General features: G+C 51.8%; 1 protein-coding gene across 1 annotated transcript in view; it reads right to left on the reverse strand.

Moving 5' to 3' along the window:
- The window catches only part of KSR2 (kinase suppressor of ras 2), a 294,653-nt gene extending 285,125 nt beyond the window's left edge, over positions 1-9,528 (reverse strand). The window contains exon 1 of the mRNA XM_039911188.1: positions 9,342-9,528. Coding sequence (XP_039767122.1) covers positions 9,342-9,521 — 180 coding nt within the window. The 5' untranslated portion in view covers positions 9,522-9,528. The remainder of the gene's footprint in view (positions 1-9,341) is intronic.
- Positions 9,529-26,309: the final 16,781 nt, after the last annotated feature.

A 26,309-nucleotide genomic window follows, 5' to 3' on the forward strand; every position in this document is an offset into this window, starting at 1 on the left:
ACAACCTGATCACCTTCCCAGCGCTTAGAACGGTGCTTTGCACAGAGTAAGCGCTTAACAGATACCACAACTTAATTTATTTATTTCTTCTGCGTCACCAGGACTCGCTCCCACTGTTCGTCCCCCCTCCTAACCCCCACCCCACCTATGTCCCCATCTGTCATTTTATTTATCTGTCTCCCCTCCAGCCTGTGAGCTCGTTGCGGGCCCGGAATGTCACCGTTCACTGCTCTATTGTACTTTCCCAACCGCTTAGTCCAGTGCTCTGCACACAGTCAGCGCTCAATAAATACGACCGGATGAATAGCAGGGGCACTAGAGGAAGAGGACGGTGAAGCACGAATGTCTACGTAAACTGGATTTTGTAAGAGGAAAAAACACCAGTGAATTTCACCTGTAGGTAAACGTGGGAGACGAGATTCGACCGGAGGCTCGACGTGGGCGGGGAACGTGTCTACGTGGCTCAGTGGAAAGAGCCGGGGCTTGGGACTCAGAGGTCGTGGGTTCGAATCCCGGCTCCGCCACTTGGCAGCTGGGTGACTGTGGGCAAGTCGCTTCACTTCTCTGGACCTCATCTGGAAAACGGGGATGAAGTCTGGGACGCAGGACAGCCTGACGACCCTGTATCTCCCCCGGCGCTCAGAACAGTGCTCCGCGCGTAGCAAGCACCTAACAAATACCAACATTAATATTATTATTACTTATTGTTATATGGCGTTCTCCCAAGTGCTTAGTAGAGTGCTCTGTGCACAGTGAGCGCTTGATAAACACAACTGGCTGACCGTGGATGTGGCTGAAAAGATAAAACACGGGACGTGTTGTCTCGGCCGAGCTGTGTGCACGAAAGCACACGTTCAAAACCCCAAATAACCATTTCACTAATGCCTAGATGGGAAGTCTTAGGTCGCTGGTCTCCCCCGATCAGACCGTGCGCCCGTCAAAGGGCAGGGAGCGTCTCTATCTGTTACCGATTTGTCCATTCCAAGCGCTTAGTACAGGGCTCTGCACCTAGTCAGCGCTCAATAAATACCATTGAATTGAATGAAAGTCCCTTAAGGGGTCCATCGATCGATCACTCAGTGGTGTTTCTGGAGCGCTTACCGTGTGCAGAGCACTGAGACTACGGGAAAGGACGCTACGACACTTGGTAGACAGGATCGGTCAGTCAATCATATTTACCGAGCGCTTACTGTGGGCAGAACACTGTGCTAAGCACTTGGGAGAGTAGAAAACCACACTATCACAGAGAAGCGGCGTGGCCTAGTGGAAAGAGCCCGGGCCTGGGAGTCAGAAGGACCTGGGTTCCGGTCACGGTTCTGCCGCTGGTCTGCTGTGTGACCTTGGGTAAGTCCCTTCACTTCTCTGGGCCTCAGTGCCCTCATCAGGAAAATGGGAATTGAGAACGTGAGCCCCACGTGGAACAGGGACCGTGCTCAACCCGATTCGACTGTCTCCACCCCGGCGCCTAGTACAGTGCCTGGCGCGGAGTGAGCACTTCACACCACAGCTATTACGACGATCATTCTTGCGAATCGGTCGAAAAAAATGAGACGCAAGCGGCGCCCGTTGCTTTAAAACCCAAATCCCATCTTTTGAGAAAACCCCGAAACGCGTCCCGTTTTCTTGGAATTCCCGACATCCGCCTCTGTGGTTTAGCCACAGAACGACGCAAAAGGTTGGCGGTGTTTCGTTTCATGCAAAAATCAGCTTCGCCAGATGTTACCTGGCTCAGTGCAATCTGCCGGTTCATCGTTCCGGCGGATGAAGGCGACGCCGGTTTCCCATGAAAATAGTTGTCTAAAAAGTTGTCGCATCGACAGTTCCCAAAAAGGGGCACATCTTTTCCAGTCAAGAACTAAATGTGCCCGGGCCCGGCAAAGGAGACACGTTCCCCTCACCCGCCAGGGTTCGGAAAGATCACGTTAAAGCCGGCCGAGTTCCTTCTGAATTCGCTGAGGTAATAATAATAATAATTGCGGTACGTGTTAAGCGCTTACTATGTGCCCGAGCGCTGTTCTAAGCGCTGGGGGCGCTACAAGGTCATCGGGTTGTCCCACGTGGGGCTCCCGGTCTTCATCCCATTTTCCGGACGAGGGAACCGAGGCCCGCAGAAGTCAAACGACTTGTCCACGGTCACACAGTAGACGGGGGGGGCGGAGGCGGGATTAGAACTCACGACCTCTGACTCCCAAGCCCGGGCTCTACCCACTGGGCCACGCTGCTTCAGAATAAAATAGGGACTGGAGTGGGGAGAAGAATGGACAGGAGGGAGGGAGGTCAGCGAGGAGGCTGATAGAGTAATCGAGGTCGGATAAGATAAGTGCTCGGATTAATGTCATAGAAGTTCGGATGGAGAGGAAGGGGCAGATTTTAGCAGTGTTGGGATAATATAATATAATGTCATATAATCGATATAATAATGTGATATAAGGTAATGTAATATAAACTTGACTTAATGTCTACCTACAGAGCTGGACCGTAAACTCCCTGTGGGCACGAAACGTTTCTCCCAACTCTGCCGTAGTCTCCCGAGCGCTTAGTATAGCTCTCTGCACCTAGTAAGCGCTCGATAAATAGCACGGATGGATTGACTGACTCCATTTAGTTCTTTCACTTTCCCACATTCTTCTCAATCCCACTTACACCTCCGGACTGCAAGGTCCTCGCGGACAGGCAACGTGCCTACCGATCCCGCCGTATCGTATTCCACCGGGCGCTTAGCACAGCGCCCGGCCCGCCGAAAGCGCTCAATAAATCCCGCTGACCGCCTGATTGGGAGGCTCCGTTTATTCGCTTGTTCCGCTTTCCACGATGCCAGCAGCTACGAATATGAAAAGTGGGGGCGTCTAATTATAATAATAACGTTGGTATTTGTTAAGCGCTTACTAGGTGCAGAGCACTGTTCTAAGCGCTGGGGGAGATACAGGGTCTCAGGTTGTCCCACGTGAGGCTCCCAGTCTTCATCCCCATTTTCCAGATGGGGTCACTGAGGCCCAGAGAAGTGAAGTGGCTTGCCCACGGTCACCCAGCTGACAGGTGGCAGAGCCGGAATTCGAACCCATAACCTCTGACTCCCAAGCCCGGGCTCTTGCCACTGAGCCACGCTGCTTTGGAGAGTCTGGAGTCCTGGGTTCTAGCCGCAATGCCAGGAGAAGCGGGGTGGTCTAGTGGCTGGAGCCCGGGCCTGGAAGCCAGAGGCCCTGGGTTCTAAATCCCGGCTCTGCCACTTGTCTGCTGTGTGACCTTGGGCAAGTCACTTCACTTCTCCGGCCCTCAGTTCCCTCAACTGTAAAATGGGGATCGCGCCTGGGAGCCCCACGTGGGACAGGGACTGTGTCCAACCTGGGTCCACGCCAGCTCTTAGTACAGTGCTTAATATGTAGTCAGTGCCTAATTTTTTTTTAATTTTTACAGATATCGATGTCTATTCGGAAGACGTTAGTCAGAAATCCTTGGCACGTAGTAAGCGCTTAACAAATACCAACCTTATCATTATTATTATCATCATTATTATTAAATCCTCATTTTTGAGGCTCACGGCTAAATCACGTCGAGACAGGTTCCCTCTAGACTGTAAGCTCGCTGAGGGCCGCGAATGCGTCTACCAACTCTGTTGTAGTATACACTCCCAAGCGCTCAGCACAGCGTCCTGCACACGGCAAATACTCAGTGAAGACCCGATTCCTCACAAACCACTTCAGGGAGAAAAAATTGTCCACCCTTGGAGGACAAATATAAGACTCAAGGAGTTTCCCATCCAGTGGGGCAGGCGGTAAATATACGGTGATGAAAAGACGCTATTTAATAGTCGTAATTGTGGTCTTTGCTAAGCACTTACTACATGCCCCGAACTGTACTAAGCGCCCGGGCAGCTACAACACAATCAGGTCCCACGTGGGGCTTCCGGACCAAGTAGGAGGGAGGTCACGTACTGAACCCCCATTTTGCCGCTGAGGCCCAGAGAAGCGAAGCGACTCGCCCGAGGTCACCCAGCGGGGAAGTGGCGGAGTCGGGATTAGAACCGTCAGCTTTCTTTTCGGAACCCGACGGGAGTGCGGGAAGTGGAAGGGGGGGACGTGAAACGGAGATCCTCCCTCCTCTCGCTTCTCTCCCGGGAACCCAGAGGGCGTCGATAAAGGCTCTGAGTGCAAATTAAGCCCGTCGGCCCCGCTTGGCTGGACCAGCTTCACTCCGCCGGCCCGTCGGGGGAGACTGTCTGACTCGGGGCTCTCCCCTCCTAGGCCCGGAGCGGGGCGGGGGACGTGACTAGCGGCTCTCCTGAAGCGTCCCCTTCCAAGCGCTTACTACAGGGCTCGCCACACAGTAGGCGCTCAATAAATACCACTGATCGAATGATCGACCGACTGGTCTCCCCCTCCGGACAGTAAACGCCCCGTGGACGGGGAACGCGTCTACTGATTCTGTCGTACTGTCCCTTCCCAAGCGCTCAGTATGGCGCTCTGCAACTTGTAGCACTCAATAAATACCACTGGTTTATTGACTGATTGACCGACGTCTGTCTCCCCTCTAGCCCAAGCGCTTAGTACGGTGCTCTGCACACTTTAAGCGCTCAATAAATACCACTGGTCGATTGAATGATCGACCGATGTGTCTCCCCTCTAGTCCAAGCGTTTAGTACGGTGCTCTGCACACTTTAAGGGCTCAATAAATACCAATAAATGCACTTTCTGTGTGCAGAGCACTGTACTAACCGCCGGGAAAAGTACAACGCAACCACAGAGAGAGACGATCCCCGACCCCAACCGAGCTCACTGTCCGGGGGAGGGGAGAGAGACAGCAAGACAAGTAAACAGACGTCAATATAAATCAATAAAATTAATAACGTTGGCATTTGTTAAGCGCTTACTATGTGCCGAGCGCCGTTCTAAGCGCCGGGGGAGATACAGGGGAACGAGGTTGTCCCACGTGAGGCTCACAGGCTTCATCCCCATTTTCCAGATGGGAACTGAGGCCCAGAGAAGTGAAGTGACTCGCCCACAGTCGCCCAGCCGACAAGTGGCAGGGCCGGGATTCGAACCCATGACCTCTAGCTCCCAAGCCCGGGCTCTTTCCACTGAGCCACGCTGCTTCTCTAAATCCTTCATAATCACACACACGCACACATAAACACACAACCCCGTTCATTCGTTCCATCGTATTTATTGAGCGCTTACTGTGTGCAGAGCACTGTAGAGAAGCAGCGTGGCTTAGCGGCAAGAGCCCGGGCTTGGGAGTCACAGGTTGTGGGTTCTAATCCCGGCTCTGCCCCTTATCAGCTGGGTGACTGTGGGCGAGTCACTTCACTTCTCTGGGCCTCCTCATCTGGAAAATGGGGATGAAGACCGTGAGACCCACGTGGGACAACCTGATGACCTTGGATCTCTCCCCGCGCTTAGAAGAGTGCTTGGCACATAGTAAGCGCTTAACAAATACCATCATCATCATCACTGTACTAAGCGCTTGGAAAGTACACCTGGGCAACAGATAGAGACGATCCCTGCCCAACGACGGACACACACTCTAGAAGGGGGAGCCGGACTACGAGACAAAGCAAGTCGACTGGCATCGATAGTATCAAAATAGATAAATAGAACCATAGATAAATGCACATTTTGAATAAAATAATAAATATACACAAGGGCTGTGGGGAGGGGAAGGGGGTAGAGCAGAGGGAGGGAGTCGGGGCGATGGGGAGGAGGAGCGGAGGGAAAGGGAGGTTCACGCTGAAGGTAGAGGCCAAGTCAGAGCTCATGGGGTGGATTAAGAAAACACACAAACACACAAACACACACACTTGGCCCCCCTGCTGAACTGCGAGACCAAGTTAGGACGGATGGGATGGATCAAGAACGAACAAACACAAAGACACGCACGTACGCAAGGCCTCGTACCCCACGTCGCAACCGTGCGGCCAAGCTGGAACTCACGGGATGGATCGAGAACGAACGTAACAAAGACAAGCACGTACACAAGTCCTTGTAACCCATGTCCCAACCACGCGGCCAAGTTGGAACTGGTGGGATGGATCGAGGACGAACAAACACAAAGACGCGCGCGTACACAAGGCCTTGCAACCCATGTCGCAACCACGCGGCCAAGCTGGAACTCGTGGGATGGATCGAGGACGAACAAACACAAAGACACGCGCGTGCACAAGGCCTTGCAACCCATGTCGCAACCAGGCGGCCAAGCTGGAACTCATGGGATGGATCAAGAACGAACATACACAGACACACGTGTACACAAGCCCTTGTATCCCCCATGTCGCAACCGTGCGGCCAAGTGGGAACTCATGGGATGGATCAAGGACGAACATAACAAAGACAAGCACGTACACAAGTCCGTGTAACCCATGTCCCAACCACGCGGCCAAGTTGGAACTCGTGGGATGGATCGAGAACTAACACACACAAAGACGCACACGTACACAAGTCCTTGTAACCCATGTCGCAACCACGCGGCCAAGTTGGAACTCGTGGGATGGATCAAGAACGAACGTAACAAAGACAAGCACGTAGACAAGTCCTTGTAACCCAGGTCGCAACCACGCGGCCAAGCTGGAACTCAGGGGATGGATCAAGAACTAACATACACAAAGACACACACGTACACAAGTCCTTGCACCCCGTGCCGCCACCGCGCGGCCAGGTTGGGACGGATCAAGAACGAACAAACACCAAGATACACACGTACACAAGCCCTTGTAACCCATGTCCCAACCACGCGGCCAAGTTGGAACTCATGGGATGGATCGAGAACGAACGAACACAAAGACACACGCGTACACAAACCCTTGTATCCCATGTCACAACCGTGCGGCCCAGTTGGAACTCACGGGATGGATCCGGAAGACACAATCGGACACACGCGCACCACACAACACAACACCCGCCCCACGCTGAACTTTGAGGCCAAGTTAGAACCCGAGGGGTGGATTGGGGAGTCTTTATTTTGTTAACGAGATGTACATCGCCTTAATTCTATTTATTTGCTATTGTTTTAATGAGACGTTCATCCCCTCGATTCTATTTATCGCTATCGTTCTCGTCCTTCCGTCTCCCCCGATTAGACCGTGAGCCCGTCGGAGGGCGGGGACTGTATCTGTTACCGATCTGTCCATTCCAAGCGCTTAGTACAGGGCTCTGCACAGAGTAAGCGCTCAATAAATACCACTGAATGAACCTACACACACACAAACCCACACCACCACCAGCACCAGCTCCCACGCTGATCGTAGAGGCCGAGGTAGAACCCGCGGGAAGGATGGATTCTCCGTCTCCCTCCCCGAAAAACAGAGGAGCAGCCTGGCCTGGTGGCAAGAGCCCGGGCTTGGGAGTCCGGGGTGGTGGGTTCTAATCCCGGCTCCGCCGCCTGTCCGCTGTGTGACCCTGGGCAAGGCACTTCACTTCTCCGGGCCTCAGTGACCTCGTCTGGAAAATGGGGATGGAGACTGGGAGCCCCACGTGGGACGATCTGATGACCTTGTCTCTACCCCAGCGCTTAGAACTGCTCTTCGCACAGAGTAAGCGCGTCCCAAATACCGTCGTTATTATTATCTTGATTATCTTGATTCTATTTATTGCTACTTGATTCTATTTATTGCCATTGTTCTTGTCCGTACGTCTCCCCCGATTAGACCGTAAGCCCGTCAAAGGGCAGGGCCCGTCTCTGTTACCGATTAGTCTATTCCAAGCGCTTAGTACAGTGCTCTGTACATAGTAAGAGCTCAATAAATACTCTTGAATGAATGAATGAATTATTCTTCTTATTATTATTAAATAACACGGAGGGAAATGTCCTCTCCAAGCCCTAGCGAGAGGGCAAGAGGCCCCCGCTGCCGTCTCGCTCTCGCCTCAAGAAGTCCCAGGAGCGGCCCGGGCCTGGGACACCGTGGACCTCCCGCTTCCGGGGCCGGAGAAGGACGACGGTGAAGCGGCGTGGCTCAGCGGAAAGAGCCCGACTTGGGGGTCAGAGGTCATGGGTTCTAATCCCACCTCCACCGCTTGCCAGCTGGGTGACTTGGGGCCAGTCACTTCACTTCTCTGGGCCTCAGTCCCCTCATCTAGAAAATGGGGATGAAGACTGTGAGCCCCACGAGGGACAAGGCGATCACCTCGTATCCCCCCAGCGCTTAGCAGAGTGCTCTGCACATAGTAAGCGCTCAACAAATACCAACGTTATTATAATTATCATTTCCGAGACCCCCCCGGCCGCCCGCCAACTCCCACGCCAGCCAACCGCCGCCGGCCTTCCGAACGGCCGGCCGGGGGCAAACAGCCAAGGGCTTAGTACAGCGCTCTGCACATAGTGAGCGCTCAATAAATGCTACTGAATGAATGAACGAAACACCCTTCTGCCCACCCTCTCCCTGGCAGCGGAAGTGGCTCTCCACGCCCAAGTTCAATTAAACACGTGTGCGTGTGTGTCCGTGTGCGTATTTGGGAGGGAGGGGACCCTTCCACCCTCCGACTCTACCTCTTCGACCTCTGATTGGCTCGTATCCACCCCAGCGCTCAGGACAGTGCCCGGCCCATAGTAAGCGCCTACCAAACACCGTTCTCATCATCATTATCGTTATTATCCGGGCCACTTGCAACTCCTTTCGATCCTTGCGCTGAAAACCGGCTGCCCCCAACCTCCTCCTTCCCCTTCCACTGGGGTACCCCTAGACGTCCAAAGACGGGGGGCCTCCTGCTCCCCTCCCATCGCCCTCCCGCACCACCTTGGTCCACGCGTCCGAAGCGGTCCACCTCGCCACCTGTTTGGGACCAAAACAGCCCGGACCCGTCTAACGTTTCGTGCCCACGGGTCTTCACCGCATCGAAACCCTTCTCCGACGGCTGCCGGAGAGGGGGAGGTCGGGGGGGAAGGGGGACGGGCCCCCCGTCCCCATCCCCTGACACGTCGCGGAGAGAAATCCCAAGATAACAGAGGGAAGGGGAGGCTTGGAATTTCCAGGCAGCCACATTTGAAAGCAAAAATCCACCTTTCAACCACCTGCAGAATGCGCAGGCTCACCGCAGTTCCTTCATTTCTGAGCCCGCACACAAGCCCCCATTGTATATAAACAAATCCCCGGCCGGAAAAACAAAAAGACCTGCCTTCCTAGAGGTGAAAAGACACATAGATCACCGAGCCAAGCGAAGAAACCAGCGCCGCAGAGGTGTAGGGAACGAGCCGGAGCGGATTCCCTCCCCGACACATAACGGCAATGCCAACGTGCCCCCCTGGTACCCCTCATCCCTTACCCACCCTCATCGGGAGAAAGGGTGGGGGGTGGGGAGGGGGGGAAAAAGGAAAGATTTGGGGAGGGGGGGGGGCGTTGCATAGGTAAGACCTACCTCTAGGGTCCTGATTTCCTTTTGTGTCAGGTCGTTGGTTGTAGCACATTTCGTCCTAAGCCCTTCCAGGTTGGAGATGCTTATGTCTATCATGTTTTGGACCAGCTCACACTGATGCAAGGCTTTCTGCAAACTCAGTTGCTGCTGTTCTTCGCTTTTCGTCATGTTTTCCTCATCCATAGCTTGCTCTGCGGCCCCCCTCCCCCCCTTTCCTCCTCCCGGAGAGAGAGCAAAAAAAAGGGGGGGTCTCCCCCCCCCACCCCAACCTCCTCCTCCTCCCCCTCCCCTCCGGCCAACAACCACTTCTCAACAATGCAACATGAAGAAAGCCAACAGGGGGAGGAAAAAAAGGGGGGGGGGGGGGGGGGAAACAAGAAGATTTATGATTTTATTTTGTGTCAGGCAGACTCCATTAAAGTGTCTCCTCTCTGAGTGTCTGCTCCAGAGGAGATGCTAGAGCAGAGGCAGAACAGGTAGTCGTGCTGATGCTGTACATTTAGGGAGGAGGGGGAGGGAGGAGGAGGAGGAAGAAGAAGAGGAGGAGGAAAATATAGCTCACTCTTTACACCCCGACTCCACGGAGGCTATATTTATATAGGCTGCTGATTTTATGTCCCCCAGAAAAATAAGAAAAGGATGCTGTCCTTGCCAAAGCAGTGCATTGTCCACCTGGTGAGGTGGGTTTTTTGCAAAAAAAAATTTTATTTTTTAGGGTGGTTGGTTGTTGGGTTTTTTTTTTTGTTTAATAGAGAGAGCGGGTCGAAGATGCTGCGGTCTCCATCGCTGGCTGCTCCCCGGCTCCCGCATCCCCCGCCGCCCGGCTCCACACCGACATCTTGGCTGTCAATCAAAAGGGGGCGCCAGAGGGAGGGGGAGGGAGGGGGAAGGAGGGAGGCGCTCGTGCGCCTGCGCGCGGCCGGCCTCCGGGAGGGCGGGGGGGCAGGAGGGGAGCGAGCGCGCATGCGCACGGTGCGCCGGGCTCCCGAGCGGGCGGGGCGCGCGCATGCGCACGGCGAGCGACAGGCCTCCCCCCCCCCCCCCCACCCCGGGGGAGGAGGACCTGAGGAGATTGATTAGAGGCGGGGAACGCAGTCATTCATTCATTCACTCAATCATTCAATCATTCAATCGTATTTATTGAGCGCCTACTGCGGGCAGAGCACTGGTCTAAGCCCCTGGAATGTATACTTGGGCCACAGATAGAGACCATCCCTGCCCAACAAAGGGCTCACGGTCTAAAAGGGGGAGACAGCCAAAGAAAACAACTAGGCAGGCCTCAGTATCATCAAAATAGATAAATATTCATTCATTCGGTAGTATTTACTGAGCGCCTACTGTGTGCAGAGCACTGGACTAAGCCCTTGGATTGTACACTTGGGCAACAGATAGAGACCATTCCTGTCCAACGACGGGCTCACGGTCTAAAAGGGGGAGACGGCGAAAGAAAATAAGTAGTCAGGCCTCAAAACCATCAAAATAGATAAATATTCATTCATTCGGTAGTATTTATTGAGTGCCTACTGGGTGCAGAGCACTGGACTAAGCGCTTGGAATGGACAATTGGGCAACAAATAGAGACAATCCCTGCCCAACGATGGTCTCACGGTCTAAAAGGGGGAGACAGCGAAAGAAACAAGTAGTCAGGCCTCAATACCATCAAAATAGATAAATATTCATTCATTCGGTAGTATTTACTGAGCGCCTCCTGTGTACAGAGCACTGGACTAAGCCCTTGGATTGTACACTTGGGCAACAGATAGAGACCATTCCTGTCCAACGACAGGCTCACGGTCTAAAAGGGGGAGACGGCGAAAGAAAACAAGTAGTCAGGCATCAATACCATCAAAATAGATAAACATTCATTCATTCAATAGTATTTATTGAGTGCCTACTGTGTGCATAGCCCTGGAGTAAGCGCTTGGAATATACAATTGGGCAACAGATAGAGACCATCCCTACCCAACAACGGAGTCACAGTCTAAAAGAAGGAGACAGCAAAAGGAAATGTGGTCAGGCATCAATACCATCAAAATAGATAAATATTCATCCATTCACTCACTAGTATTTATTGAGCGCTTACTATGTGCAGAGCACTGTACTAAGCGCTTGGAATGGACAATTAGGCAACAGATAGAGACAATCCCTGACCCATGCCGGGCTCACGGTCTAAACGGGGGTGACAGCAAAGCAAAACAGAACAAAACAAGGCAACATCATCAAGATAAATAGAATCGTAGATGTAGACACATCATTAATAAAATAGAGTAATAAATAATATGTACAAATATACACCCTCACTGGGGAGGGGAAGGGGGGAGAGGAGAGGGAAGGAGTAGGGGGAATGGGGAGGTGGGGAGGGGTGCAGGGGAAGGGAGGGCTCAGTCTGGGAAGGCCTCCCGGAGGAGGTGAGCGCTCAGTAGGGCTTTGAAGGGGGGGAGAGAGTTAGTTGGGTGGAGGTGAGGAGGGAGGGCGTCCAGGACAGAGGCGGGACGCGGGCCGGGGGTCGACGGCGGGACGGGCGAGAAGGAGGCCCGGGGAGGAGGCGAGCGGCGTCCGAGGAGCGGAGCGTGCGGCCTGCGAGGGAGGAGGAGAGAAGGGAGTGGAGGTAGGAGGGGGCCGCGGGATGGACGGCTCGGAAGCCAAGAGGCAACCTCTGGAGGTTTTTGAGGAGGAGGGTGACCTGCCCGGAGCCTTTCCGTAGAAAGAGAATCCAGGCAGCAGAGTGAATAATAATAATAATGTTGGTATTTGTTCATTCATTCATTCATTCAATAGTATTTATTGAGCGCTTACTATGTGCAGAGCACTGGACTAAGCGCTTGGAATGGACAAATCGGTAACAGATAGAGACGGTCCCTGCCCTTTGACATCGGCTTGATTCTATTTAGTCGCCATTGTTTTTACGAGACGTTCTTCCCCTCGACTCTATTGATCGCCATCGTTCTCGTCCGTCCGTCTCCCCCGATCAGACCGTGAGCCCGTCAGACGGCGGGGACCGTCTCTATCTGTTGCCGACTTGTTCATTCCAAGCGCTTAGTACAGTGCTCTGCACATAGTAAGCACTCGATAAATACTATTGAATGAATACTATGTGCAGAGCACTGTTCTAAGCGCTGGGGGAGATACGGGGTCATCAGGTTGTCCCACAGTGAAGTATGGACTGAAGTGGGAAGAGGCAGGAGGATGGGAGGTCAGAAAGGAGGCCGATGCCGTCGTCCAGTCGGGATAGGATGAGAGATTGCGCCAGCCTGGTAGCGGTTGGGATGGAGAGGAAAGGGCGGATGTCACTCACTCATTCACTCAATCGTATTTATTGAGCGCTTACTGTGTGCAGAACACTGGACTAAGCACTGGGAAAGTACAATGCACCAATAAAGAGAGACAATCCCTGTCTACAACGGCCTCACGGGACCGTTCGTATTTATTGAGCGCTTACTGTGTTCAGAGCACCGGACTAAGCGCTGGGGAGAGTTCACTAGAACAACGGATAGATACCCTCCTGACCACAACGAGCTCCTGCTTCTGCTAATTCTGTCATATTGGACTCTACAAAATGCTTAGTAAATATAATAATAATAATTATGGAATTTGTTAAGTGCTTACTATGTGCTGACCACTGTTCTAAGCGCTGGGCTAGAAACAGGGTAATAGATTGTCCCACGTGGGGCTCACATTTTTTTTTTTAAATCCCCATTTTTACAGATGAGGTAACTGAAGCACAGAGATGTGAAGTGACTTGCCCAAGGTCCCGCAGCAGACAAGTGGCCGAGTCGGGATTAGAACCCACGACCGGTTCCATTGAATTTATTCACTCAAACATATTTATTGAGCGCTTACTGGGTGCAGAGCACTGTACTAAGCGCTTCAAAAGTACAGTTCAGCAATAAAGAGAGGCAAACCCTGCCCACACCGGGCTTACTGCCTGGATGGGGGAAGACAGACATCAGATAAGTATTGTACTCTCCCAAGCGCTTAGTACAGTGATTTGCACAGGGTAAGTGCTCGATAAATACGACTGAATGAATTGATTGGCCGATGATAGAGAAGCAGCAGCGGGGCTGTCGTGGATAGAGCCAGAAGGAACTGGGTTCCAATTCTGACTCTTGCCGCTCGTCTGCTGCGTGGACTTAAGGGAGTCGCTTCACCTCTCTGGGCCTCAGTTCCCTCATCTGTAAAATGGAGATTGAGACCGTGAGCCCCATGTGGGACAGAGATTGTGTCCACCCTATAATAATAATAATAATGATGGTATTTGTTAAGTTTTTACTATGTGCCAAGCACTGTTCTAAGCGCTGGGGTAGATACAAAGAAATCAGGTTGTCCCACGTGGGGCTCACAATCTTCATCTCTATTTTACAGATGAGGGAACTGAGGCACAGAGAATAATAATGTTGATATTTGTTAAGCGCTTACTATGTGCAGAGCACCGTTCTAAGAGCTGGGGGAGATACAGGGTCATCAGTTTGTCCCTCGTGAGGCTCACAGTCTCCATCCCCATTTTCCAGATGAGGGAACCGAGGCCTAGAGAAGTAAAGTGACTTGCCCACAGTCCCACAGCTGACAAGTGGCAGAGCAGGGATTCGAGCCCATGACCTCTGACTCCCAAGCCCGGGCTCTTGCCACTGAGCCACGCTGCTTCTCTGAGCCACGCTGCTTCTCAAATGACTTGCCCAAGGTCACAATTAGAACCCACATCCTCTGACTCCCAAGCCTATGCTCTTGCCACTTGGCCATGCTGCTTCCTTTGAGTTACTAATGATTATGGTATTTGTTAAGCTCCTACTATGTGCCAAGCACTGTTCTGAGCATTTTGTTCCCCTTCTAGACTGAGAGGCTGATGTTGGGTAGGGATTGTCTCTACCTGTTGCCGACTTGTACTTTCCAAGCGCTTAGTCCAGTGCTCTGCACATAGTAAGCGCTCAGTGAATACAAATGAATGAATGATTGAGAAACTTGTTCCTACCCCAGCACCTTAGAACCTTCCAATCCGTCAATGAGTCTTCCCCTCTTCAAAGCCCTACTGAAGGCTCACCTCCTCCAAGAGGCCTTCCCAGACTAATCCCCCATTTAATAATAATAATAATGTTGATATTTGTTAAGCGCTTACTAGGTGCCAAGCACTGTTCTAAGCGCTGGGGGAGATACAAGGTCACCAGGTGGTCCCACGTAGGCCTCACAGTCTTCATCACCCTTTTACAGATGAGGGAACTGAGGCGCAGATAAGTTAAGGAACTTGCCCATGGTCACACAGCTGACAAGTGGCGAAGCCAGGATTAGAACCCACGACCCCTGATTCCCAAGCCTGGGTTCTTTCCTCTAAGCCACAAGCTCTTCCTCCCCTCCTCATCGCACAGACTCCCTCCCTTGGCTCTACCTCCCTGCCCTTCAGCACTTGAACATATAGGTACATATCTATAATTCTATTTATTTATATTAATGCCCCTTTATTGGTATTGATGTCTGTCTCCCCCCAGCTAGACTGTGAGCCCACTGTGGGCAGGGATTGTCTCTCTTTATTGCCGTAGTGTCCTTTCCAAGCGCTTAATAATAATAATAATGTTGGTATTTGTTAAGCGCTTACTATGTGCCGAGCACTGTTCTGCGTACAGTAAGCGGTCAATAAATACGATTGAATGAATGAATGCTTGGCACATAATAAGCGCTTAAGATATATATCATCATTATTATTATTATCATTATTAAACGGCAGGAGGAGGGGCGTCAGGGCTCGGCCCGAGGACAACCCTCCCCCTTCTAGACTGTGAGCCCGTTGTTGGGTAGGGATTGCCTCTAAATGTTGCCAAATTGTACTTTTCAAGCACTTAGTACATTGCACTGCACACAGTAAGTGATCAATAAACACGATTCATTGCACACTCCGCTCCTCGGACGCCGCTCACCTCCTCCCTGGGCCTCCTTCTCGCCCGTCCCTCCGTCGACCCCCGACCCACGTCCTACCTGGGGCCTGGACGCCCTCCCTCCTCACCTCCACCCAACTAACTCTCTTCCCCTCTTCCAAGCCCTACTGAGCGCTCACCTCCTCCAGGGGCCTTCCCAGATTGAGCCCTCCCTTTCCCTCCGCTCCTCCTCCCCTCCCCATTCCCCCTTCTCCCTCCCTTTTGTCTTTATTATGTATTACTCTATTTTATTAATGATGTGTCTACATCTATGATTCTATTTATCTTGATGATGTGGTCTTGTTTTGTTCGATTTAGCTCTGCCGTCTGTCTCCCCCATTTAGACTGTGAGCCCGTTCCTGGGCAGGGATGGTCTCTATCTGTTGCCGAATTGTCCACTCCAAGCGCTTAGTCCAGTGCTCTGCACATAGTAAGCGCTCAATGAATACTACTGAATGAATGTATATTTGTATATATTATTTATTACTCTATTTTATTACTGATGTGTCTATGATTCTATTTATCTATTTTGATGGCATTGAGGCCTGACTATTCATTTTGTTTTTGTTCTCTCCCCCTTCTAGACTGTGAGCCCGTTGTCGGGAAGGGATCGTGTCTATCTGTTGCCGAATTGTCCATTCCAAGCGCTTAGTCCAGTGCTCTGCACATAGTAAGCGCTCAATGAATACTACTGAATGAATGTATATTTGTGTATATTATTTATTACTCTATTTTATTAATGATGTGTCTATATCTATGATTCTATTTATCTATTTTGATGGCATTGGGGCCTGACTTCTCGTTTTGTTTTTGTTCTCTCCCCCTTCTAGACTGTGAGCCCGTTGTCGGGAAGGGATCGTGTCTATCTGTTGCCGAATTGTCCATTCCAAGCGCTTAGTACAGTGCTCTGCACATAGTAAACGCTCAATAAACACCATTGAATGAATGAATGAATGAACGCCCAGGCCTGTCCCTCCTCTCGCGAGACTCAGCAGGGCGCGCGCGCGCGTACACACAGCCAGGCGCGCGCCCGCAAAAAAGGCGCGTACCCACGCAGGCGCATGCGCACACAGGTCCTTGCGCGCATGCGCGCCAAGGCGGCCCGCCCTCCAAGGCGCATGCGCGCGGCCCAGCAGGTGCTCCCCGCAGAGAGCAGGTGTCTGCAAACGCGGTGCCTCCTCTGCTCGTTTTCTTCTTTTGGCATTCATTCAGTCAGTCCTATTTATGGAGCGCTTCCTGTGTGCAGAGCACTGGACTAAGCGCTTGGAAAGGACCATAAAGCAACAGAGACAATCCCTACCCAAGAGCAGGCTCACAGGCTTTCCCTGAAAGTTTGCACAGGGCCCAGGACCAGCCCCATCGTGGGCCCAGACTGCAGCAATGGGCAGGGAATGCGTCGGCCTTTCATCTTATAATAATGATTCTTATTAATAATCGATTCAGTCATATTTATTGAGCACTTACTGTGTGCAAGGCACTCGACTAAGCACCTGCCATGGACAATTCAGCAACAGACACAGTCCCTGCCCCACAACGGGCTCGCAGTCTAGAACGGGGAGAGACGGACAACTAAACAAGTAGACGGGCATCAATAGCCTCAAAATAGATCAATACAATTATAGATAGAGACGCATCATTAATAAAGTAATTAAATATGTACAGATATACACAAGTCCTGTGGGAAGGGGGAAAAGCAGAGGGAGGAGGGGGAATGGGGAGGGGAACAGGAGCCGAGGGAAAGGGAGGGCTCAGTCGGGGAAGGCCTCCTTATAATAATAATAATAATGATGGTATCTGTTAAGCGCTTACTATGTGCCAAGCACTGTTCTAAGCGCTGGGGTGGATACAAGGTGATCAGGTTGTCCCACGTGGGGCTCACACTTTTAATCCCCATTTTACAGATGAGATCACTGAGGCCCAGAGAATAGTAATAATAATAATGGTGGTATTTGTTAAGCGCTTACTATGTGCAAAACACTGTTCTAAGCGCTGGGGGGATACAAGGTGATCAGGTTGTCCCACGTGGGGCTCACAGTTTTAATCCCCATTTTACAGATGAGGTCACTGAGGCCCAGAGAAGTGAGGTGACTTACCCAAGGTCACACAGCAGACAAGTGGCAGAGGTGGGATTAGAACCCACATCCTCTGACTCCCAAGCCCGGGCTCTTTTCACTGAGCCACGCCGCTTCTCCGTATCCTTATCAAAATAATGATGATGGCATTTGTTAAGGGCTTACTATGTGCCGAGCACTGTTCTAAGCTCCGGGGATAGAGACAAGGTGATCAGGTTGTCCCTCGTGGGGCTCACAGTCTCAATTCCCATTTTCCAGATGAGGGAACTGAGGCACAGAAAATAATAAAATAATAACTGTGGTATTTGTTAAGCGCTTACTATGCGCCAAGCACTGTTTTAAGCGCTGGGGTAGATACAAGATCATCAGGTTGTCCCACGGGGGGGCTCATAGTTTTCAACCCCATCTTACAGATGAGGGAACTGAGGCTCAGAAAAGTTATGTGTTTTGCCCAAGGTCACACAGAAGACAAGTGGCGGGGCAGGGATCGGCACCCACGACCTCTGACTCCCAAGCCAAATTGTACACTCCAAGCGCTCAGTCCAGTGCTCTGCACATAGTAAGCGCTCAATAAATACTATTGAATGAATGAATGAAAAGTCCAGGCTCTTGCCGCTAATTATGGTAGTAATTATAATATGGCATAATAATTTGATATATAATAAGGTATAGTGCTCTAATATGTAATATAATACGATATGATATATACTATATCATAGGTTTTATACAATACTCATTCAATAGTATTTATTGAGCACTTACTGTTTGCAGAGCCCTGTACTAAGTGTTTGGAAAGTGCAATTTGGCAACAGATAAGGAAAATCCCTACCCGACAACAGGCTCAATATGATATATAATATGATGATAATATTATTATTACGGTACATTTCAAGCACTTACTATGTGCCAAGCACCGTCCTAAGCGCTGGGGTGGATACAGGGAAATCGGGTTGGACACGGTCCCTGTCCCATGTAGGGATCACAGATTCAATGCCCATTTTCCAGATGAGGAAACTGAGGCCCAGAGAAGTGAAGGACTTGCCCCGGGTCACGCAACAGACAGGTGGCAGAATCAGGATTAGAACCCAGGACCTTCTGACTCCCAGGTCCGCTACACCGTATCGCTTCTCTTTTATTCTCCCAAGCGCTTAGTACAGCGCTCTGCACCCAGTTAGCGCTCAATAAATACTATTGAATAAACGAATGAATGAGTGTCCAGGCCTGAATCCTAGGTCCTTTCCTGACGGTAGCCAATCAATCAATCAATCAATCAATCAATCAACCAGTGCTATTTTGGGAGCACTTAGTATGTGGGGAGCGCTGTACCGAGCGCTTGGGAGAATCCAGTACAACAGAACAACCGGACGCGTCCCCTGCCCAAAAGGAGCTTACAGTCTGGAGGGCAGGTAGCGGCTTTCCATTTGGAAGATGGCTCCGTTATCGATCCGTAGAGGGATCGAATCGTTTATTATTAATAATATCTGCCTCTAAATGATAGCTGCCATTTATTTAGCACCTCTCTCCTCCCCACAGGCCCCGAATTCCTTCACGACGCAGTATTCGTTCATTCATTCACTCAGCCGCATTGATGGAGCGCTTATTGGGTGCAGAGCACTGTACTGAGCGCTTGGGAGGGGACAGTTCACCGACAGAGAGGGACAATCCCTGCCCACAGTCACACAGCTCCTCGAGGCGGGGAACACGTCTCCCGGCTCTATTCTACTCTACTCTCCCCAGGGCTCAGAACAGCGCTCTGCACATAGGAAGCGCCCCGTAGTCATGACCGATGGCGGCACAGTGGACAGGGCCCGGGGCTGGGAGGCAGAGGTCACGGGTTCTAAGCAGCGTGGCTCAGTGGAAAGAGCACGGGATTTGGAGTCAGAGGGCATGCGTTCGAATCCCGGCTCGGCCACTTGTCGGCTGGGTGACTTTGGGCAAGTCACTTCACTTCTCGGTGCCTCAGTTCCCTCATCTGTAAAATGGGGATTAAGACCGTGAGCCCCACGTGGGACGACCTGATTCCCCTGTGTCTCCCCCAGCGCTTAGAACGGTGCTCGGCACCTAGTAAGCGCTTAACAGATACCAACATTATTATCATTATTATTATCCCGGCTCCGCCCCTCGGCTGCTGTGTGACCTTGGACAGGTCGCTTCTCCGGGCCTCAGTTCCCTCGCCTGCAAAACGGGGATGGAGACGGTGAGCCCCACGTGGGACAGGGACCGTGTCCAACCCCATTCGCTTGGATCCTTCCAGCGCTTAGTACAGTGCCCGGCACCTAGTAAGCGTTCAGAGAAGCAGCGTGGCTCAGTGGAAAGAGCTCGGGCTTGGGAGCCAGAGGTCATAGATTCGAATCCCGGCTCCGCCACTTGTCAGCTGCGGGACTGTGGGCAGGTCACTTGACTTCTCTGGGCCTCAGTTCCCTCATCTGGAAAATGGAGCTGAAGACTGTGAGCCTCACGAGGGACAAACTGGTGACCCTGTATCTCCCCCAGCGCTTAGAACGGTGCTCTGCACCTAGTAAGCGTTTAACAGATACCAACATTATTATTGACAAATACCAGTTATCATTTTTATCAAGGCAGTGAAATCACAGCACTACCTCTTGAAGGTCCAACTGGTATTTTCATTTGTTTTTCCTGTCACCTTCTGCCCTTATTCCCCTTTCACCTCTGCTTCTTAATTTGACTCGTATAAGAAAAACCACCCCGAGGCTGGGTTTTATTCAATTTTATGTTCCTGGGCTATTTAGTCCGGCAGTTTGGACCCATTTTAATAACAATAATTATAATGTTGGTCTTTGTTAAGCGCTTACTATGTGCCGAGCACTGTTCTAAGCACTGGGACAGATACAAGGTCATCAGGCTGTCCCACGTGAGGCTCCCAGTCTTCATTCCCATTTTCCAGATGAGGTCACGGAGGCCCAGAGAAGCGAAGCGACCCGCCCACAGTCACCCGGCTGACAAGTGGCGGAGCCGGGATTCGAATCCATGACCTCTGACTCCCACGCCCGGGCTCTTTCTTCTGAGCCACGCTGCTTTGGGCGAGTTACACACCTCAAGAACACCGGCAGTGTACTGGGAATTTAAAAATAGCCCTCCCGAGGCGTAAAATAACGATCTGGGCTGCATTATCTGTCTCCTAAACTGTAGTAACTGGTAATTTCTTCGCCATATGCAGGAGTGTCAGCTACACCATCCATCTCTCTCTTCTGCCATTTTTGACGGAGATTCCTGGCTCTCACTGCCTCGAGCCCACTAACCTTCTGCCGATCGAAAAAATAAGAACCGGGAGAAACCCAAGAGGGAGCAAGGTGGAAACCATCCCGTTTCAACGCTGCTGAAAGATTCGCTGTGTATAAAAAGATTCATGGGAAATGTCATAATGGTAAAAAAAAATAAATAAATAAATATCACAGGGACAGCGAGAAGCAGAGTGGCTCAGTGGAAAGAGGCCGGGCTTGGGAGTCAGAGGTCGTGGGTTCTAATCCCGGCTCCGCCTCTTGTCGGCTGGGTGACTTTGGCCCGGTCGCTTCGCTTCTCTGGGCCTCAGTGACCTCATCTGGAAAATGGGGGGGAAGACTGGGAGCCCCACGGGGGGACGACCCGATGACCGTGCATCGACCCCGGTGCTTAGAACGGTGCTTCTAGGCTGTGAGCCCGTGGTTGGGCAGGGATTGTCTCTGTCTGTTACCGAATTGTACTTTCCAAGCGCTCAGTACAGCGCTCTCAACACTGTAAGCGCTCAATAAATACGATCGAATGCATGAATGAATAGTAAGCGCTTAACAAATACCATCATCATCATCATCATCATCATAAGCAGTGACAATCCCGGCCCACAGCGAGATCCCGGTGACATTCAGTGGCACTGTCCATTCCAAGCGCTTAGTACAGTGCTCTGCACACAGTAAGCGCTCAATAAATACTATTGAATGAATGAATGAATATTTATTGAGCGCTTATTGTGTGCAGAACACTTCCAGCTGTGTGACTTTGGGCCAGTCGCTTCACTTCTCTGGGCCTCAGTGACCTCATCTGGAAAATGGGGGTGAAGACTACGAGCCCCACGTGGGACAACCTGATCACCTTGTTTCTCCCCCAGCGCTTAGAACAGTGCTCTGCACCTAGTAAGCGCTTAACAAAGACCACCATTATTATCATTATTATTATTATTATTATTACAATAGAACACAACAGAGACGTTTCCCACCCACAGAGAACTTTCCAGTCTCTCAGAAGCTCCGATGGCATCCGTCTTTAATAATAATAATAATAACGATGTTGGTTTTTGTTAAGCACTTACTATGTGCCGAGCACTGTTCTAAGCGCTGGGGGAGATACAGGGTCATCAGGTTGTCCCGGGTGAGGCTCACAGCCTTCATCCCCATTTTCCAGAGGAGGGAACCGAGGCCCAGAGAAGTGAAGTGACTCGACCAGGGTCACCCAGCTGACAAGGGGCGGAGGCGGGATTCGAACCCATGACCTCTGCCTCCCAGGTCCGGGCTCTTTCCCCTGAGTCACACGCTGCGAAATCCCAGGTGGTTGCGGAGAAAACGACCCAGGGTTTCCCGAGTCCCCACTGGAAATTTTCAGAACTTCCCGGTCCTGAAAAATCAATCCGGACTTTCAGAGACATTACCGCTGGAAAGCGCCTTCGCGTTTTCTCTTCCCATCTCTGGGAGCACTGGGAAATAAGAAGGGCCCAGAAATGGGTTCGTTTATGTTTTGAAAGACAAGATGGGGACTCAGCCCTTGCAGCGCGGCTCAGTGGAAAGAGCCCGGGCTCAGGACTCAGAGGTTATGGGTTCGAATTCCAGCTCCGCCACCCGTCAGCTGCGTGACTGTGGGCAAGTCACTTCACTTCTCTGGGCCTCAGTTCCCCCATCTGTAAAGTGGGGATGAAGACCGGGAGCCTCGCGTGGGACAACCCGATGACCCTGGATCTCCCCCAGCGCTTAGAACAGTGCTCGGCACATAATAAGCGCTTAACAGATACCAGCATTATTACTATTATCGAATGCGACACGCAGAAATTCCCCTTTCCCGTTCAAAGTCGAATCCCCTGAAAAGCTCCTTTAGAGCAAGGTGACAAAGTGGCCGCTCAGTTTTCTGGACAGACGATGACCCTCACCCTGCTTCAAAGCCTTATTCTAACGTAATTTCATTTATTTATTAGTACTGATTCAGTTGCATTTATGGAGCGCTTACCGTGTGCCGAGCACTGGACTAAGCGCTTGGAAAGCACAATTAGGCAACAAATAGAGACGATCCCTACCCGACGACGGGTTCACGGTCTAGAAGGGACAAAAATAAAATGCGTCTGTCTCTCTTAAATCACTTTGAATCAAATTATTCTTCAATCGCTTCACTTCTCTGCCACTTGCCAGCTGTGTGACTTTGGGCAAATCACTTAACTGCTCTGTGCCTCAGTTACCTCATCTGTAAAATGGGGATTGATTGTGAGCCCCACGTGGGACCACCACCTTGTATCCCCCAGCGCTTAGAACAGTGCTCTGCACATAGTAAGCGCTTAACAAACACCAACATCGTTATTATTCTCTGGGCCTCAGTTCCCTCATCTGGAAAATGGGGATGAAGACCGTGAGCCCCACGTGGGACAGGGACTGGGTCCGACCCCATTTGGCTTGTATCCGCCCCAGCGCTTAGAACAGTGCCCGGCACATAGTAAGCGCTTAACAAATGCCATCATTATCATTATTATCCTTGCATCTACCCCAACACTCAGTTCAGTGCCCGGCACATAGTAAGTGCTTAAAAAATACCATAAAAACCCAAAAAACCCTGACTGAATCGCTCTCTCTTAGATGACGGTAAGTAGCAGAACGTGTAAAAGAGACAATATGAGGAGGGGGATCATCATCGGCCTACGGAAAAGAGCCTGGGTCTGGGAGTCCGGGGCCCTGGGTTCGAATCCCGGCCCTCCGACTCGTCTGCCGCGCGACCTTCACTTTTCATCTCTCCCATCCGCAGAACGGGGATTCAATACCTGCTGCTGCTGCTCCTACTCGGTCTCTGAACCCACAAGGGGCCCGTTGGTCTCGTATCTACCCCAGCGCTTAGTCCAGTGCCCGGCACCGAATAGGTGCCTACCAAATAGCCTCACGGCCCCTCACGCGTCCGCCGGCTCTGTCGCCTCAGCCTGGCCCAAGCGCTCGGCACGTGGTAAGCGCTCAACAGCTACCAGCGATGGCTCCCGTGTTCATAATGATAACAGTAATGACGTGGGTATTTGTTAAGCGCTTACTGTGTGCCGAGCACCGTTCTAAGCGCTGGGGGAGATCCAGGGGCATCGGGTCGTCCCACGGGAGGCTCCCGGTTAATCCCCATTTTCCAGATGAGGTCACCGAGGCCCAGAGAAGCGAAGCGACTCGCCCGCGGTCCCACGGCTGACGAGTGGCAGAGCCGGGAGTCGAACTCGTGACCCCCGAAGCCCAGGCTCTTTCCACCGAGCCACGCCGCTTCCCCTGTTTTATTTTCGGAGCGGGCCTCGATCGGGAGAGCCGCAGTGCCGTACGGTTTCCCGACCCCAAATACGGGCCCGGCGCGTGTAATTTAGGCAGAGGTGACGTTTGTAAGTCAAGGAATCGCCAAAGCGCTAAGATCTCCCGGCAGAGGGTCCCATTTGTAAGAACCGACTGGCTCCTCCGGGCTCCAGATTCCTCCGCAAATCCTCATCTCCATAAACCAACCGTAGGTGAGGTCGCCAAATCGTGACAGCACCCCCGGCCCGCCTCTGGCCTGGACGCCCTCCCGCCTCAGATCCCCCGGACGATTCCTCTAGCAGCGTGGCTCAGTGGAAAGAGCCCGGGCTTGGGGGTCGGGGGTCACGGGTTCGAATCCCCGCTCCGCCGCTTGTCAGCTGCGTGACTGCGGGCGAGTCACTTCACTTCTCTGGGCCTCAGTTCCCTCATCTGGAAGACGGGGATGAAGACTGGGAGCCTCACGGGGGACCACCCGAGGACCCCGTATCTCCCCCAGCGCTTAGAACGGTGCTCTGCACATAGTAGGAGCTTAACAAATACCAACATTATTATTATTATTATTGTTATTCCAAGCCTTGCCGAGGTTCGATCTCCTCCAAGAGGCCTTCCCGGACGAAGCCCCGCTCTTCCTCTTCTCCCGCTCCCTTCCGCGTGGTCTCCCTGATTCGGTCCTTTCATTCGCACCCACCGCCCCGCGCCATTCCTATCCGTATCGTAATAAAGTTGGTATTGGTTAAGCGCTTACTAGGTGCAGAGCACTGTTCTAAGCGCCGGGGGAGATCCAGGGTCATCGGGTTGTCGCGGGTGAGGCTCACAGTCTTCATCCCCATTTTCCAGAGGAGGGAACTGAGACCCAGAGAAGTGAAGTGACTCGCCCACAGTCACCCAGCTGACAAGAGGCAGAGCCTGGATTCGAACCCATGACCTCTGACTCCCAAGCCCGGGCTCTTCCCACTGAGCTGCATCTTGAGGCCATGGGTTTTAGGGGGCTTAAAAAGATGGGGATTAAAACCGTGAGCCCCACGTGGGACAACCTGATCACCTTGTATCCCCCAGCGCTTAGAACAGTGCTCTGCACAGAGTAAGTGCTTAACAAATCCCACCGTTCATTTTTTTATTTATTTTTCATCCCCATTTTACCGATGGGGTAACTGAGGCCCAGAGAAGTGAAGTGACCTGCCCAGAGCCACACAGCTGACGAGTGGCAGAGCCGGGATTCGAACCCATGATCTCTTGACTCCCAAGCCCGGGCTCTTTCCACTGAGCCATGCAGGGAACAGGTTTGCTCGTTCTGTTGTACTCGTCCGGCGCTCAGTAGAGTGCCTGGAACGTAATAAGCGCTTCACAAGTCCCAGTCTCCCCCCTCTCAATTCTTCGTTCGCTATGGGCAGGGACTGTGTCTGCTAACATCTGTCGTATCGTACTCTCCCAAGGCGTTCCACAGTGCTCTGCACGTAATAAGCAGCATGGCGCAGTGGAAAGAGCACGGGCTTTGGAGTCAGGGCTCATGAGTTCGAATCCCGGCTCTGCCACTTGTCGGCTGTGTGACCGTGGGCAAATCGCTTAACTTCTCTGTGCCTCAGTTCCCTCATCTGTCAAATGAGGATGAAGACTGGGAGCCCCACGTGGGACGACCCGATTCCCCTGTGTCTCCCCCAGCGCTTAGAACAGTGCTCTGCACATAGTAAGCGCTTAACAAATACCAACATTATTATTATTATTAAATACCACAGATCGATTGACCGATCGAGCGAGCGAGCGGAACGGGCCCGCATGTGTCCGCTAACTGTCGTATCGTACTCTCCCAAGGTGTTCCACAGTGCTCTGCACATAATCAGCGCTCAGTAAATACCACAGATCGATTGATCGAGCGAGCGAGCGGAACGGGCCCGCGTGTGTCCGCTAACTCTGTCGTATCGTACTCTCCCAAGACTTTCTACAGTGCTCTGCACGTAATCAGCGCTCAGTAAACACCACACATCGATCGACCGATCGAGCGAGCGAGCGGAACGGGCCCACCACCCCTCCGGTGGCAATTCGGAGTGATGTGATGGGGAATATTTTCGGGATTGCCCTTTGGCTCGCTGCGTTTGCCGAATAGACTCTTATTCGGAATTATCATTTCAAATCACCGGAGAGCCGGGGAGACAGAAGGGAAGGCCAAGCGGAACTAAGATGAAGCTTATAAAAATTTGGCAGGAAAGGGAAAAAACAGAACCTTTAGAAAAAAAAAAATCCAGAACGGTTTAATTGGCGCAGGCTGCAGATAACCAATATTTTGCCAACCAGATCTCATTAACATTTGCCACCATATTGCGTATGCTGGGTGTTTTTAAAAAGAATTTGTTAAGGATTTATTATATACCTTCCACTGTGTGCTGCTTTCTTTCCCGTGCCCCAAAATGCAAGAGATGCAGAAGGTTTCAAAGAAATTCCTCCTACGGAATAGAGGAAAGCTGTACCTGACATCCCTTATGAAAGCAATTTATTGGTTTT

This window comes from Ornithorhynchus anatinus, chromosome 2 (genome assembly GCF_004115215.2).
Source record: "Ornithorhynchus anatinus isolate Pmale09 chromosome 2, mOrnAna1.pri.v4, whole genome shotgun sequence".
Taxonomy (NCBI): Eukaryota; Metazoa; Chordata; class Mammalia; order Monotremata; family Ornithorhynchidae; genus Ornithorhynchus; species Ornithorhynchus anatinus.